Genomic DNA, 14,863 nt, shown 5'->3' on the forward strand with positions numbered 1-14,863 from the left:
TAGCTGATGAATTTAGTATGTGAACGTGCTAACCAGGTAACAGTGTTTGTTTCTTCTAGTGCAGTTCTTAGGAATGTAAGTCACTCATAAACCCGTACACTTTTCCCATGTTACAGTGCTGAAACTACAGCTATGCAGCCAGCAGTGATGAGATGCCTCAGGTGCCTGTGAAACTGCCCCAGAATTGTAGACCTTTCTAACAGGTTATTTTTTAATTTGAAGCCTTATCACTGTCATGTTAAAGCCGCTCCCCCTTTGGCCTGTCCCTACAGGCCCTTGTCCAAAGCCCCTCTTCAGCTGTCCTGTAGCCCCTTCAGGCACTGGAAGCTGCTCTAAGGTCTCCCCTTAAGGAGCCTTCTCTTCTCCAGGCTGAACAAGCCCAGCTCTCTCAGCCTGTTTCCACAGCAGAGCTGCTCCAGCCCTTGCAGCATCTCCGTGGCCTCCTCTGGGCTGGCTCAAGCAGGTCCACGTCCCTCTGAACAAAAACCGTTTTCTTCTTCCAAGGTATCTTTTCTTCCTCTCCATATTATGTCTGCTTCCAGCAGAGGCAGACATAACTCTCCAGTGTTATGTCTGCCTCCAGCCCAGCAATTCAATATTGCATAGCATTTATTGGTAATTACAATATTTGGTTACATGGAAAATAAACAGCATCATTTTGACCATCTCTTCCAGTCTGCACAAAAATTTTCTTATTTTCCATAAATTCTGTGATCCCTGCTTTTTTTCACAAAGTTATTTGTAAATTACTGTTGATCAAACTTCTTATAGGCATTTCAAGAATTAATCTGCATGTATTGAACTGGGAGGTGAACTTGAAGCAAAATATTAGGTTTAGCTCCAAGAGGCTGAAGCATAAGCAATTTCGTTTCTGTAAATTCTGCTGTGGAATGGGTACCCTTGAAAAAGAGGAGCTCCATGTTACTAAAGCTCATCTTTCTGAACAGGTAAGAAACACTCATGAAGCCTTGAACTGCTGGCACCTAACTGCTGTTGCAGTGATCTGGCATTGACTTGAGCACTCTCACTGTTAATTTATATAAAGCACTGTAGACAGATAGGAATGGATAGAACTACTGTCACTTATGCTGCAAGAGTTCTTCTTTTGCCTGTATTTTCAGCTCCTTAGGTGTCAAGAAGTTGATATGGCCTAGTAAACTCACAGCTCCTTTAATTTGCAGTTCCAAGTATATGGAGGTCCCCCTTCTGCCAGAAGTGTGAAGCCAGGGAGAGTCTTTCAAGCCCTTCTGGCTGTGTCACACAGCCCTACACCACATAGTATCAACTGCTTGCCTGGGAGCGCGCTGTTAAGGTGAAGCGTTGGTGTTGAAGGATTGTCTTGTGGAAAGAGCTAAGGAGGCAAGATGATTTTATGATTTAATTTACTATTAAAAATTCTACATCAGGGGTTTGTTACTGTATGTAGATCTTTTCAAATCTGATGCTATAAAGTGAAGTAAGTTTTCTGAGTGGAGATGTCCTTTATAATTTCAAGCTGAAGGATTTAAAACATGAAGTAGGGGTGTGGAAAATACATATCATGATAGCGTTTTTAGACCAAAGCGAAGGGAAAATGCACCTGCTAGAGTTACTTGTGTGACAGGTAGTGACTACTTATTTATGTATAGTTTATTTTCTTTAAGTACGTGACTTGCCAACTAGTGTCTGCTGTTCTCTCATGGCCAATGCCAGCTAATTGGAGGGGATTCATTAAGCCAAAATCTTCCAAGTTGATGCTGAGGTTGATGACTCATAAGATAAATGGGATATGCGGGAGAGAGTGTCAGATCAGAAGCTGTGGGAGGAAATACTCCTAAAACTGCTGGGAATAATGAAATGCATAACTGTAAGGCAAAAGGGAGAATAATAAGATACAATAATTTATTTATCTATTTATTTAGATTGTTTATAACAAGGAAGAGAATCTGTCTTACACTGCAAGTAAAGACATGGCAATAACCAGTGGTTTTCCCGCTTGTCACTGCTAGTTAAACGTCTCTGAAACAAGACCTGGGGCTGGGGCAGGGGAACTGTTCTCCAGCACATCTTTAACATGCCAATGTGCAGCTTTGGTTATTGGTGAAACTCAATGAGCAATGAATGTGCCAGTCAGACGAAGATCAGGTGTTTCTGCTGCCTACAGCAGTGTTCAGAGCAGTGGGGGCAGGGAGAAGGAAGGAGAAACATGGAGAGAGTCCTCGGCGGTTGCTGGTCTTAGGTATCAGCGAATGCTGCTCCTTCAGCAACGGCTGGATTTATTTTTAACTGCTTGCCTCATTCTTTGTCAGATGATTGACCATCAAGCTGCATATCGAAACACGACTGTGCAGAGGAAGCGAGCGTAGCTGAAGGCAGAGGGGGAGTGGTTGCCTGGGAAGAGGCGGGATCGGGAGTTGTGGCAGGCAGCGCCGGTCCGCAGAGCGGCTGGGGGATGCCGGCGGCGGCTCCGTGCTGAGCGGAGGGAGGGGGAGCGGCGCGCTGCTGCTCGCAGACCAGGGCGGATTTTTGTGCTGGATGTTGCCATTGTAAAGGATTGTCATCATGATCGATAGCTCTAAGAAGCAGCAACAGGGCTTTTCCGAGATCCTGCCGGCGGGAGATGTTAAGCCTCTGAAGGAGAAAGAATGCCTTGAGGTGAACAGCCAGAAGAGTCTCAAGGAAGGTCAGTCACTTGCTGGGTTGGGGGCACAAGTGCCAGGCACAGGCAGCTCACCAGCATCTGTGATGAAATGCTCAGTGTCAGGAATAAGCTTTGTACATTAAATGAGATGTTGGGCTTCATCTTAAACAATGTCTCAAAGCTAAATTTAGAGTTTACCTGAGACTGTTAAAGCAACGGTGGTATCAGCTTGATAGAAACTGTAGTAGTGTCTTGTCGGAGTAGCACCTAGTGCTGACTTCATGAAGTGCTCTGAAATTGTCCTGCAAATACTGCACAAAGTGCTTCAAAATGTCACTACTGCAATACCTATAATGAAATTAATGTTAAATGTAATACTATTAAAAATAAAACCCCACAAAACTTTAGTTGTAGATGTAGATTACTACCACATTTCCAACAGTGCTTTTCTCAGCTGCTGCCCTTCTCTAGAATCCCCTTCTCCCTTCATACTTTAAATTGAATTTGATTCTGCATTTCAGGTATATGCTTTTCAAATTACACTGTGTCTCCTTAAATGATTGGGTTCAGACTGTGCATTAAATTGATATAATGCACAAGCAGTAGTTTGTAAAATAGCAATAGTCTGAGGATATTTGGAACGTTATTTAAAGCTGACAAATGGTACTACACCAGATTGATTTACAGTAGTACTTGTTGGACTGTGGTGCTAATAGTGCTGAGGCAGGGGAGTTGCCTTACTCCTAGCTGGCAGTATTCTTCCAGCTGGCCTGTGGTACGGAGAAGGAAGAAGCCTCCTGAGGTCAACTGCCAGCCCTGCGCAGCCCGGTTTGTTAACTGGTGCATGCTAACATACAGGGCTCTTGGCAGTTCAAGACTCAAACTCCAACTTCTTAATCAGAAACAACCTGTATTTGTAGTAGCAAAATTCCTGCTTTCCTTTTGCAACGCTCTGCCATGGCTCTTACTGCAGATCTCTCTGGATTGTCTGGTGATTCAGAGATTTCTTCCTTGGTGTTGTGGCAAGACTGCTGGTTTTCCCTCGTGTACATGAGATCATGCCTTTCTCAGAATTTAAGTGCTGGATTTTGGTGGGGTGTTTTTTTTTAAAATTTGGATCTTAACGTTTAAAATAGCAAAAAAGCACATTTCATTATTGAATTCAGTACCTGACAGTTTATTTTTAAAGCCCCGTTACTTAGCTCTATAGCAGGGCTAGAGAAACCACTGATTTTTATATAATGTACTGATCCTAAAGGTTTCTCCTTGATTGGGAAGATACGTGGTAAGCTGAGTGTTGATGTATGTGGCTGTGGCTGGGAGTATAACAGTTCTACTCCCTTTAGAGCAGGAAAGTACTGACTGAAAGACGGTTGCAGAGAAAAGGCCAACTGGGGCTGCTTTTTCATGGAGTTTGCCTTGCAGCTCTAAACAGACCCAGTTAAACCTGCTGCTGCCGCACCCTCTGAAGATCTGTGGGGCTTCAGGAACAAAGAGGGAAGGCAAGGAAGTTGAGAGGGAAAGAGGAGTATGCATACTGTTGTGGAGAATGCTGTAGAGAAAAACAAAACCTAACATAAGCTACTAAGAAATAAAGGGAGAAAGACATGTAAAACCTAGCATGGCGGGTAATATAGGTGGGCTAATAAGTAACCACAGTAATGGTTATCTTCAGTCTTCTTTTAGTATGTCAGTTATGTAGAAAGTGGATTGAAGAATGTACATTACAGTAATGATGGTCTGTCAGAGTAGCAAAAACCCTGCAATTATGGGACACTCTTCCAGTGTAAATTAATAAATATTTTAGAATTTAAATTATTCAGTGCATAAAAGAAGGTATGATTTTTCCCCACAATCACTATCTTTGCTTCCTTTTTTCTGTTCTAGTATCTGTTCTCCATTTTCATTTTTCCCCAGCGAATATTGCTTATCCTTGTACTGCTCCTAAGTTTGGCAACCTAGTAATTAAAATAAAGAACCTCTTTTTGAGAGTATGAATGACTACAGGATCTCCTCTTCCAGCCTTCTCTCTTTCTAAAGCTCAGAAAAAGCAAGCCTCTTCTTTCTTGTAGTATATAGAATGAATTATTGAAAACACTGCAAATCTGCAGGATTTGCCTCTAGAGAGACTAGAACAGGGTTTCACCTTTTCAGTTTATAATGTCATAAAATATGTAGCTCAGGTATTCTTTAGATTTTTAAACATCTGACTGCATTTGTTTAATTTCATCCTATTTAAATAACACTATGAATAACATTAAACCACTTCTTTTCCAGAACAGTATGTTCAAAATTAGCTTGTGGTATTCTCTCACTTCTTTTTCACCCCTGCTCTCTTTTTCCTTTAATTCAAACAAGGAAGTGACTGATTTTGCACATTAATCATCAACCTTTTTTTGCTAGAACACAAAAATACTGAACAATACTGTCTGTGAATGGTTAAAAATGCAATTCTGTTGGCAGTGGATAGAGCACATAGAAGTCAAGTAAATCAGAAGGTGCTACAGCCTTTGCTTCATAATGTATTTTGCACAGGTTTGATAAACCTAAATACCCTGAGAGAGTGCAGTGCGCTTATATCAGCAACGTGTACCTTAGGAGAATTGTTAGGTGCAGTTCTTTTTTACTTGGTATTTTTTTATAAGGAAAGCCTTTTGATGGAAAAGCAAATCCTGACACTGTCTTCAGCAAATTAATATTAAGGACATTGGAATATTAGATTACAAGGATGACTATTTTCCTTTGCTTGGGCTAATGAATACTCTTAGAAGATATACATTATATTGTCCTATAGCACAGGAGGAAATCCTCTTAATTACCCTACCTTCTTGTAAACAATTCATGTATTACTATTACATTTGACCTGTTCAGTGAAATCAGTTCTTTCTTTTATCTGTTTCACCTAAAAGGTAATTTTGATAAGCAAGGAACAAAAACCACTTTTGGGCTCTGAGGCTAACTGTACAGTGCTAACAAAACAGTTTTGTCAGAAATTTCTGCAGCATTGACTTCTAATGTCAAGTAAGTCACCAAAACATTTAGAAAATTCAAGTGAAAAGCCTTAAATGAATCAGGACATCACTGTGCATACAGTTAGTAAGAAAGAGGATTGTCAACAGTATGTATATTAGCAATTAGAAATGTGTTTAGGCTGCCGATAAGAAAGTTTCTGACTAAGGAGTTAATTTTAGGAAGTCTTGCCATGTATCCTAAATTGGTTTAATATAAAGATTGATGAGCTTCTGCAAGACTGCATGGCCCTGCAGATCTCTTGAATTATTGAATTATTACATTGGTGAAACAAATCATTATGGTGCTATCTGAGCTGCGATTTAAAAGGAGACTGGATCCCAGTTTGTTTGCACCATGGTTTTCATATAGTCATCTGAGCTTCAGAGTTAAGAGTTGTCTGCATGAAAACTGTAAAGAAAAACCCCTAATCAGGAAGGAAATTTTTTTTCCACATTAAAATGTAATTGCTTTCCTGAATTTGTACTGCTTTTTAATTTTACTGGTTTGTGAGGAACTGGAGACTGGCAAGTGCTAGGAACAGGATACAGGGTAGAATGAGTGAAGCACAGGGATTTCTCAGGTGTTGCTGGAAATGTCTTCACACCGTCTGGTTAGCAGATTACCGGATTTAGTCAGGAAGGATTTCTTCCCTTCCTTTCTTGTAATCAAATCAATGTTGCATGAGAATTGTTTATTTAACAAATTTCCTACTATTGCTGGCATGTTGAATATTGGTGATACTCTTGACCTCTGCTGCTCTCCTGCGGGAGTATGTTAGACTTAAAGATTCTGCTGCTGGTTTGCCGGTTTTGCTTGGGGTTTGTTGTTTGGAGGTTTTTTTGTTTGGTGTTTTTTGGTTAGTTTTTTTGTTTGTTGTTTTGTTTTGTTTTAGTTTATTTTTAAGTTTTGAATTTTATTACATGATGTTTAGAGATGTTTTTATGACCCCTTATCAATGGCAGTCTATTGGGTATGTTTCTTGAGACACAGATGATAAGAAAAACACTGGAAAAAAATACTATTATTCCCATACTCTTATTTAATAGAGGAAGCACTGTAAATTCAATACACTGAAACTGTGAGGCTGTGTTAAAATTCTTAACTTTATGTATCTACCATAAACGGCATCTTTAATGACAGTAGGATAATTGTATGTCTCACAAGTAAAACAGCACTTATTCCACAAAATTTTCTTCTTCAGCGTAGCACTTAAATGACTAATAAATGTTTGGTAATAGCATTATAATAAATACATGCTTAAATACTTCAATAAACCAAGGCCACAGTGTATTAATTTGATTTTGTATATAATCTGCATACAGATTATATTATAGTAGATTCTAATTAGAGGATACAGTGGAGTTCTAAGGAAACTTGCTATGGCAACTACAAGATTTGTGGCAGGTTTTATAAAAGGTGAGGATTAAGACTGCTGCTGTCAAAAGTAGGTGTAGTCCCATCCAGCGCTACCGTGCCTTTTTCTTGTGCTGGCATCAGTAATTGTGCCACCTTGAAATGAGTAGGATCAGTGGACAGGTATTACTGAAGACTGTTTATTTAAGTGGTGCTGGTGTTCAGCAAGATCAGAGCACTGACCTGACATGCTGTGTCTTTGCCAGCATTGATGCAACTGGAGCCACTGGGGTTGGAAGGAGGGAGAGACCATTGTCCTTGTCAGTAATCCTGTCTTAGATCACAATAAGTTATGAAACATGCTCTGAAAACCACTGTCTGTTTTGTTACTATGCTGGAGGTTTCTTTTTTCCTCTAACAGTGCATCCAACAAAACATGTATGTACCTCAGCCTTCTTAATGTAAAGTCCTTCTAATGCAGCAACTTTGCAGTCACTGTAAGTAATCTGAGCAATCATCTGCAGAAATCTGATGTTGTTGTCTACATAGCAAGAGTTGACACCATGCCATTGCTTACATCCCAGTTTGCAATCAGGCAAATTGGTGTAAATCCACCTTCCTCAGTGTTGTGAATTAATGTTTAATCTCATGAGTTGCAGGATCTGCTGGGGTATGCTTTTTGTTGCTGGCTCTGCTGTGCCTAGGAAAAGCATGGAAAATGGAGGTAATACCTTCTCGAGAGGGCTTGGCTGGCAATCATCTGTCATCAGTGTAATGTGTTCCAAATTACCACAAAGCAAGACTGTAGCAGGTGCAGAATTTGAATGCAAGTTCCTGAGTGCCTGGACAGAACATTGCTTGACTGATGGTCGTATTTGAGGAAATGCAAATTAGTTTTTAAAAAATGAGAAGCCTGTACTAAGCTGGGGAATATTTGCAGATTTAGAAAACGTAGTTATTGTTAGTAGGCTTAAGGTATACAATTTTACAGAATACTTGGAATGTAAGCTTTTGTTTATTCAGACTTGCCACCCCAGGTAGCAGTGATTTTTTTCATTTTAAAGATTTAAACAGAGAAGTATAGATTTTGCTTTTTACCTACAGATGTGCATATACATATTCATCCCAGCAGACTTTCGGGTAATTTGTTTGGAGGTTCTTGTATGTTCTTGTTTGTTTCTAAGCAACATGTTCCATAGCAATAGGATACAATACAGATTGTCCTATATCCTAATCATTAAAGCTTCTCAACTGATGATATTGTTGTGCTTTATATTTTGTTTTAAATGTGAAGTTTACAGTTAGCTCATTCCCATCTCACTTTTTGTTTTCTGCTTTCAGTATGATGATGATACTTCTGGAAAGAGTTGTGTATACATCATTACTGGCTTACAGACACCAACTTTAAATCACAGTGGTGTAATTTAAAAGACTTGGAGGTCCTGCAGGGTTTCCTTGTGGAATTCTGAAGAGATTATCTGAAATGGCCCTCAGGAGTCTCCACTCACATGCTTTACATTTATCCAGAACATTTCTAAGCTGAAATGAAAGTATGACCAAAGAATTGCTTGAAATGAGTATGCATCAGAGGCTATTTCACTTGTCGTAATTATTTTGGATATATTCTTTGCGGAAAAATCACATATGCAGTAATGGAAAAAAAGAACTTTAAAAGTATAGAAAAGGGATTATTTTTTAAATAATATATTTTCTTTCTTAAAATTATATCCTGGCATACATTAAAGTTTTGAGGACTGAAACCAGTATAACATTCATTCATGTTTAGATGATGTCTCATTTCTTTAATGATGAATTGGTTTTGTTTCAACATTGTATTCAACAAAATGTCATCATCAGGTTGATGGAAGGCAAGTGCCACGATTTTAAATGCATCTTATCTTTAAACACTGTACAACTTACTTAGAATCACTTCCAACAAATTACAGGTAGCTAAATATTTTCATGGCTTTTCCCTGTCTTTGTCATGACATATAAATGAAAATAACATTGTTATCAAATTTCTGTATTCTGACACCTGTGGAATGAGGAATGACAGATGTAAACTAGCCACCATATTCTGTAACCTTCCTGAAACATGTACCTTGCATATCACCTGCTCTGTCTTTTAGTTATTACACAAAACATTTTTTATTCATTTTTTGTTGTATTCACAGAACAAATATTAGTTGAAGAGATTAACCTTTTTAACTCAGTAAAGCATTTAATGAGTTATAAATAGAGTGCATCACCCCATATAGAATTGAGGGAGAAACAGCCACTACTCAGGAGGAAGCAAAACATCTGTCTCAGGGAAATTAATGTAAATTCTGGTATTAGAAAATGACATGTAAGCTTTTTAAGTCTGAGCAGATGGAGTTTGAGGGGCAAAGGTAACTGACAGAGGCACAGAGTTAAGTACTCAAGGTGATCTCTGCTGTTCTGTAACTGTTGCCCTGTGCTATGAGGTTGGTGCAGAATTCTAATACAAAACTGATGATCACTTGTATAGTCCACCTACCGTCTGATAAAATACTCTCCTACTTTACTGCCACCCTGCTGTTCATATACTTGTATTATAGTCTTTATGCCAAATAACTGGTTTTAAATTACTTCAGATCAAAGGTACAAGAGAATAGTTCATCTCCTGCAGCAGGGCTTCATTGCAACTACAACATCTGATAGTAACATCTATTCCTCTGTGTTTCGATCTCATCATGTTAGAGACCTTGGTTGCATGAGGGCTGTTTGAAGCTGGCAGAAAGCGATGGAGGCTTTCTGTGCAGGAGCTTTAGTTCAAAGGGAACGCCCTGTTTCCAGCACTGTCTGTTTCCATGGCAGCCTGCCTGCTGCCTGCACTGGAGTTCCGACCACTCTTGGAAATTTCCAAGGCAGGATGCAGGAATGTTGGACATTGCATTTTCCCATTTTTACTTGGAGCTTTAAGGGTTTAAATAGCTAATATCCAGTGGATTTTAACTTCGGAGGAAATAAAGAAAAGATCATATACAGCACATAAACAGTCTTGATGCATTATTTTTCATGTTGATGTAATTGGAAAGAACTGTGTGCTGTCAGATGAACCCCTTCCCTTCCCATGGGTTAGTGTGTTTCAGCTGTGTAACTGTTAAATGGCAACCACTATTTGCTGTTTCCTAGCACCTTCTCTAAAAAGATATAATTAATATTTGATTTTAAATTAATAGGGTATGTAATTAACTGTGTTAGATGTGGAATTATTGTTGCTGGAACTGTGCACAGTATGAGTTCTGGGTTTTTTTCAAGACAAGAAGCAGTGGTGAAAGCTTGTCAATCAGTGTAGATAGCATTGTTCCTGTAGGACAACTATCAATTTATTTTTGGCCTCTTTACATTCCAGTGCTTGTGATTATATGGTACTACTTTGAGACATCTTTTTCCATAGGATACAAATTACAGATTTGTAACAGAAATCACTTGCTCAACTTTTATAACAGCTGCTTGCTCTAAGTGATTTAATAATACACTTTATTGTCACTTATTCTGTCATTCACACTGAGTAAGACCTGACTGGACTGCTCTGTATTTCTTACTTTTCAGAGGGTCTTACACAAAATGTGATGTGAACTTCCTGAAGTGCCTACTCATGCCAGCTTTAATGCACCCAAATCAGCATAGTGCTTCAGCAAGCTATTGAGGATCTGCTTGGTTTGGTTATTAATCTGTATGCCCCTTCAGGGCATAATGCATGTGAACCTGAACAGTACTCACTGTTTGGAAACAGAGGCCGTTAACTTTATAAAATCTACTGCTATATAGAAATACATTTGAAAATAATAAAGTGCACTGGTTAACAGATAACTTCTCCTTTTGTGTACCATCATCTCCATTCCCTTGATATAGAAGCATCAATTCCATGGGATGCTGACACTGGAAAAAAGCTGTAAGACTGGGAGCACCAGGCTCTGGCACTCAGTTTTTCAGGTGCTGAGAATTCTGTACCTCCAGTGAAGTCAGAAGATGCTTACTGACTTTATGAAAGCAAGATAACCTGATGTTCTTATTGTGAGGAGGGATTATGCTTTTTGGTTTCTTCAGTACTTACTTATTAAATAAGCTATGTAAGATTTTTGATCATTTTATTGACTGAAGAAAACTTGGAAATTTTGGAATCTCTTCACCTGGCATTAGTGTTACTCTTTAAATCATACACTGACTTGAAAATAAAAAAGAATATCCTCCCTTCTCTCTCAGTCAAAACAGGAGTTTGACAAACCTTTCCGTGCGTGGCTTTTATTCAGAAGCAGTTCAACAGTTTCTTAGACTTGCAGTGATGTGAAGGGGGATTCCTGCCAGATAATGTTAAGTGCAAAATATTTGTGCTGTCTTCTGGTAACTAGATTTGCTCAGTGGTGTTAACATAGCTCTTCTTTTACACATACACTTTACAAGAAGAATATTATTACTGACATTAATAGTGTTTAACATATCTAAACCTTTTTCAATTCTGGGCCTTTATTTTGGAGATCATCTTCTATGATTTTAGATGTTATGCAGATAATCCTAATGCCTAATTTAAAAAATGTAAAAGTGAGAGGTAAACCATTGGGCAACAAGCTGAATGGCTTTACCCTAATAAGATCTGTTACACACAATGTTTGACTAAGTACCACCCCATGGGGAACTTCGTTTTGTAGTCCCTCATGTCTTTTGCATTCCCTTTTCCCCAGATTCCACACTGGTTTGTCTGGAAATGGTTCTTTGCAGTCAGGGGAGGGGAGAGAGAGGGGGAAGCAACCAACCAACAAAAAAACCCCACCACTCCAAAAAAAAAACAAAACAAGAGAACACTGGAGCAAATAGCACGGTGTAGTAAAGCCTGTAGATCTTTTTGGTAATTGTGTCCTCTGATCTCAACCTTCTTATATTTACCTATTTTGTGTATTACTATTGACTGTTGTAGAAATTTCTTGCTATATGGATTTATATGTATGTGATAAGGAAAGTGTATTAGATTTAATTACGTTAGATTTAAACCAGTCTGCATTCTGATCTGTAGGATGTTTCTCACTGAAATACAGCAGCAATTCTTTGCCAAAAGAATTACCAAGTGTTACCATTTCTTCCTTAGAAACGTCTCTGCTTTTAACTTTTTGTTGCCATGGGGGCTAAAAATATTTTAAGTTTTTATGTCTTTTAGTGAGATATAAATATTAGGTTTTTTTCCCCATCTGTTTGCTTTAGAAAAGCAAAAGTTTTTTGTTTTTTTTTTTCAGATTTTAAACATCAAAAAATAATATAATTAGGATTTTTATTCACAGTTACTTTCTGTTAAGCAACTTTGTTAATGTTTTCAAGTGATTAATATTTAAACAAAAAACAAAAATTCAGGCACCATAATTTTTTTTAAACTTCTTAATTTGGGGGTTGTTCACAAAAGCAAACATCTGGTTTTCATCCAGCTTTGTTTCTGTTTAACCTCCTTGCTCTGGTCAAGTCAAGTCTTCAATGATTATCTTATACCAGTTTTCTAATCATGAGTCATCTCTTCTTTAGTATTCCCACTGCAGTGCTCTTCTGTGAGTCATGCTACAGGCTGTTCTTTCTTTACTATGTAATATAGAAGTTCCTGATATGTTTAATAAGTGAATAGCTGCATGTTCTATGTCTTCTATAGCTCTTGTTTTTTTCAGTCCTCCCCCAGCTTTTACAACCTGTCCAGATACAGATGGGACAACTTCAAAATCATCCCTTACTTGCTTTGTGATACCCAGTGTAGATTAATAGATGGGAGTGTAGGCAAGTAATGATATGAGAGACCATAATTATTTGTTAGATATATTTTTGCTAAAAAAATGCTAAAGCTTCACACTTGGCTGCATATGGTTTATGTGCAGGTACATTCTTACTGTTCTTCTCATCCTTCTGCTATAGCCTACTGTGTATTCTCTCTGTTTCAAAGCTTAAGCCAAATATCTGATCATAATTGAAGCCACAAATTACTTAAAAATACTAATTCTGAGTTAGTTACTGTGTCTGATGAGATGTATCAGCTCTGCCCTGGACATAACTGATATTGGAGCGGATCATTTTTCTTGGAAGACCTTGCGCCTGAAATAAAGAGGCGTATGTTTAAAACTAACTTGTAACTAGGTAAAAGGTTTGGTAGACACGTTTGTAGTGTGCTTAGTGTTCTAAGAAAGACAAATTTAAGTATGGTGTAAATACGGACAAAAGAGAGCTGTATAGCATGGATGAGTTTCCTGCCCAGAGCAGAACATGCTTTTTAACCCTTTCCACAGCTTCCCAGTTGTGTAAAAGAGGACATAGTTTGAGTGAAGAACAGAAAAAAGTCAAAAATAGAGTGTGATGTACGGTAGTCTTGCCATGCTGTTTAGAAATTGGCTCTCACATCATTTGGATGTGTAAAACTTAAAAGATTTTTAAAGGGGTTGCCTGTTTAGTTTTAAGACTAACTCTTGAGCTGTCTGGTTTTTTTTTCTTTTTACAGTTGTAAGCAAGAGAACCCAAACCAAAAACATACCAAGAGTTTGCTTTCCTGTAAACATCATGCCAGTTAGTGAATTTCTCAGGGCTTTGTGCTAGTGCAGCCACAGGGATACAAGCTTAACGTGGTAACATTGTACCATATGCTTAAAGTGCACGTCCATCGAAGTGTGCATTTCTTGAATGAGCTAAATCCTGACCACTACATTATTTTTCTTAATTCACACTTGTATAAAGCTTGTGGGATTTTAAAGTTGCATGCACAGTTGCATAAATGTGTGTTTGCACACACTTACCTGCGGTTTTGGGAGCAGATTAGACCAGTGAGATTTTGAAACCCACATGGTTTTCTGCCTGAAGACTTGAACTTTCTTTGCCCATGCTCTGAACTTAATGCTACACCATACACCAAACCTGACCTAGGAAATGCTGCTAAAAGGAGTGTTAACAGCATCATTTGAGTTGGTTCAAGACTTCAGTCAACATATGTTTGCATTTACTAGCAAGAGCTACTGTAAGAAGAGGTCATGGCTTACCTGGAGCCAGATGAAATTAAGGGAAACCAACAATAACTCAAATTCTTATAAGTCTTCCCTTAACTTTTTATAGTTATTTAATATTACTTGGAAAATACAATTCATTCGTCAAAGCAGGTATTTTCAAGTTTCCAGAGGAACACAATACATTTTGAATGACTTCCCATTAATTTACATTTTACTGTTGTTACTTTTGTATTCTCCCATCTCTGTCCTTTGTAATTCTTGTGTAGCAATATTGTAAAGTCTGAACAGATCTGCCATGCCACAACCCTGAAATGTTTATATTTAAGTTCTCAATGTTTGTGTGATTCAAGAAAATAATGTCCTTGTTTTCAGGATTTGCTATTCCTGGTCTTAATGCTTTAGCCAGAGGAGTATCCTTCCTGTACTGTAGAACAGGAAATAAGCTGGTTCCTTTTAACTACTGAAAACAATGAACTTAGCCTAATTTTTTAGATATTATATTCATTTTGATGTTTTGGACAATGCATTAGTTTGTTTTGCTTCCTTGTGAAACACAATGGGAGCAGCATGCTATAATCATACATCCATAATAAGATATCAAGGCAAAATTAATGAAGGTAAATATTACACCTTTAATATTTTTTTCTTTACCATCTCTTGTTCAAAAGATCAAATCTCACATTAGGGTAATGTCTGTATGTATCTAAGAAATAATGAAGTGCTGTGATAAATTGATAAAGAAACATGGGAAGGGAACAACAGAAGAAACAAGTTCTTATTTTATTTTGGATTTTTTTCTGGGTACATTTACAAAAAAAAACCCTCATCTTTGAAAGTACGAAGCCTTTATGTCTGTGCCCTCCCCCAGGGTTTGTGGAGTTCCTGGTATAGT

The 14,863-nt window shown here is 38.1% G+C and overlaps 1 protein-coding gene across 7 annotated transcripts in view; it reads left to right on the plus strand.

Annotated features, from left to right (window-relative positions):
• MRTFB (myocardin related transcription factor B) overlaps positions 1-14,863 on the plus strand; it is an 80,155-nt gene that overhangs the window by 31,999 nt on the left and 33,293 nt on the right. For 2 of the 7 annotated variants that reach the window (XM_061473228.1, XM_061473229.1), the window contains exon 1: positions 2,304-2,662. The exons of the other annotated variants lie outside the window; for them this stretch is intronic. In XM_061473228.1, the coding sequence (XP_061329212.1) occupies positions 2,542-2,662 (121 nt within the window). In that variant the 5' untranslated portion in view covers positions 2,304-2,541. Of the gene's footprint in view, positions 1-2,303; positions 2,663-14,863 lie in introns of those variants that run through there. 7 annotated transcript variants of the gene reach the window in all.

This window comes from Pezoporus flaviventris, unplaced genomic scaffold, assembly GCF_033815535.1.
Source record: "Pezoporus flaviventris isolate CSIRO_AGI_PZ_B2104156 unplaced genomic scaffold, CSIRO_AGI_Pfla_v1 ptg000078l, whole genome shotgun sequence".
Lineage (NCBI taxonomy): Eukaryota > Metazoa > Chordata > Aves > Psittaciformes > Psittacidae > Pezoporus > Pezoporus flaviventris.